Genomic DNA, 2500 nt, shown 5'->3' on the forward strand with positions numbered 1-2500 from the left:
ATAGGAAGTAAATAGAAAATCTCTATCTTTTGGGGAATTAGATAAACAAAAAGTCAAGTTGCATGAACTACCTAAGGAAGTAATATGTTTAACAGTAAAAAATGCAAAGAATTGCATTATGTGGCTTAAATGAGATCAGTTTTGATAATTGTTTTGGATGGAATTCATTTACTGTGAGTGCTCTTTATTGACTTTGCTTTTTTGTGTGTTAATGAATGAAGTGGAAACATTTATATGAATGAAAATGTAAAGAGGAATAACGTTAAAAAATGTAGTATTATTACCTCTTTATTTTTAAATAGTTTACAGTGAATGTGATCCCAACAAAATGTGAAATCGAAAGAGAGGAATATAGCTTTTCAAGAAAGTGTGTAAAATAAAGGAAGAGCTTTTATACGCTCATATCTTTATATAATGGTAGCCAGTGCTATGGGAACAGATTATTTGTAAATTCTGCCTGTCATTTATTTAGAGAATAGTGTATTATTAGCACAGTTTCTCTGATTTACACTATTAAGACCTATAAGAGTTAAACTAGTAAATAGTTCATTGAATTTCTTTAAAATATTTAACCAGTCTTATTCAACCATTCAATTCAACTCTACATTTAAGGAACAATAGAAATTTATTCACATAGATGTTTTTAGAAGAAAAAAAATGAAGTCTGACATAACTAAGTAGTTGAAAAAATCTTTTTAATAACAAAAAGTAAATAAAGCAATAGATGTGATAGTCTAGAATAGGACTTTATGAAAAGATCACCATAGCCTCCATACTTTATGCTCTAGTTAAAACCAGTAGAGCTCCACTTATGTAATATTTGATGATGATAAATCACCAAGGCAGTTAGGAAGCTCTATCATGCCAGAATATAAGTAGTAGAGATTTGCTGAGGTGATGAGGTACCCTCTTTGATATTGCATTTTGTCATTATCCCCCAGTTAAAAAGATGAAGTTGCAGGGGAGTGAACGTCAATTCAGTTCCTTTATAAGGCAATATTGTAATATTTTCTACATCTCATTGTCTTGTTCTAGATGATTACCATATATATTTCTTGATAAACACACCTAGTAAGTATCTAAGAGAGACAAATTCCTCTCAAAGATGTGGCTCATTCACTCATGCTTTCTCGCCCCCACAGTGGAGGAGAGGACTGCATTGTTCCGCCGATGGAAGAGGATGAATCCAATGCAGAAATGGGAGAGAATGAGGGAAGCCAGGGTCCCTCACGAAGCATGTCTTCAACAACACCACAGACGTCAAATCAGAGTAAGTTCTCAATTTTCTTCTTATGCAGTGATTGATACATGGGTGATTGAGGCAGTTTAGGGTTTACTTTTGTTATATACTTACATACAAGTTCTGATGTGGTACAAAATTGAAAGTTTTGCTTGCCCATTCTCCAGGTTGGCTTTTATTTCAGCGCGAGGCAGCTGCACGCATCATGTCTTGACTTTTCTCAATATCTTTCAATCACTCATTGTAAAACTAGAGCCATTTATGTGTTTGTCATTTTTTGTGTTCTATTGTATTAACCCATTGCAGATGGGGATAAATTTGCTTGCCCAGCCTCCAGGATAGGTTTTATTTTAGAGAGAGACCGCTTGAAGCAATATAATTTGAATCATCCCACTCTCTTTCAGTCATTCATTGTAAAACTAGAACAGTTTTTGTGTTTTATTTTTTTGTGTGTTTTATTGAGTTTAGAGACTTATATGTGCCATATGACAGGCTCTATCAGTGCTGCAGTTGACTAAAATTGTAGTATATTATCCATATTAGCTCATTATTTTCTTTATACTCAATGTGGTAGAAGTATTGCTGTTTTATGGGAGGACAAAAGGCAACTTTATTTTTTCATATTTTTGTGCTGTCATGAACAAATACGAAACATATAACCACCTACAATAAAGATAACAAGAAGAGGTAGGGAAGGGGAAAGAAACCTGTGCTTATGGCTGTGAGTGCCACAGTACCAGGCAACCCTACTGTAACAGGGACACATTGTAGACATTGGGCATGGTTTGAATCACCTTCCTCTCCTCATTCTGCCTGCACATCTTTCATCTCCTGTACTGTTAGTGCAAGAGGTCAGCTTCTTGCTGTGTGCTATTGCTCTTTGAAGATATTACTCCAGTGGATGGGAGCCATTCAAGGCTCTCTCTCTTGCCTGTGCTAGGAAAAAGTGATGCCATCACAGTTTTGGATTTTAGGTTAAACCCATTTTATTTAACCCACTGAGTATGGGTATCGTGACATACATGATGGCACCAAATAGGCCTAAAATGTGTATATGATGCAACATTGGGATCTGTTCACAGTTGAAGCATGCATATAGTCATGAAGTATTAAGGCTGTAATGGTAATGTGCTAGCTTCAGAGCTACAGGGTTACAAATTCAGCTTCAACTTGTATTTTGTGATGGATTTATTGATAATTATTCGTTTGGCTAGTCTGCGCGGAGGGCGGAGAAAGCACTTTTCTCGTCCCTCTAATTTT

At 35.5% G+C, this 2500-nt stretch overlaps 1 protein-coding gene across 4 annotated transcripts in view; it reads left to right on the top strand.

Moving 5' to 3' along the window:
* The window catches only part of l(2)k01209 (uridine-cytidine kinase-like lethal (2) k01209), a 34285-nt gene that overhangs the window by 8128 nt on the left and 23657 nt on the right, over positions 1-2500 (top strand). For all 4 annotated transcript variants that reach the window (XM_043015816.2, XM_043015817.2, XM_043015818.2 and 1 more), the window contains exon 2: positions 1143-1270. In XM_043015816.2, coding sequence (XP_042871750.1) covers positions 1143-1270 — 128 coding nt within the window. The remainder of the gene's footprint in view (positions 1-1142; positions 1271-2500) is intronic.

The sequence above is a fragment of the Penaeus japonicus genome, unplaced genomic scaffold, assembly GCF_977035675.1.
Source record: "Penaeus japonicus unplaced genomic scaffold, GWHDUDI00000001_assembly GWHDUDI00000026, whole genome shotgun sequence".
Classification (NCBI taxonomy): Eukaryota; Metazoa; Arthropoda; class Malacostraca; order Decapoda; family Penaeidae; genus Penaeus; species Penaeus japonicus.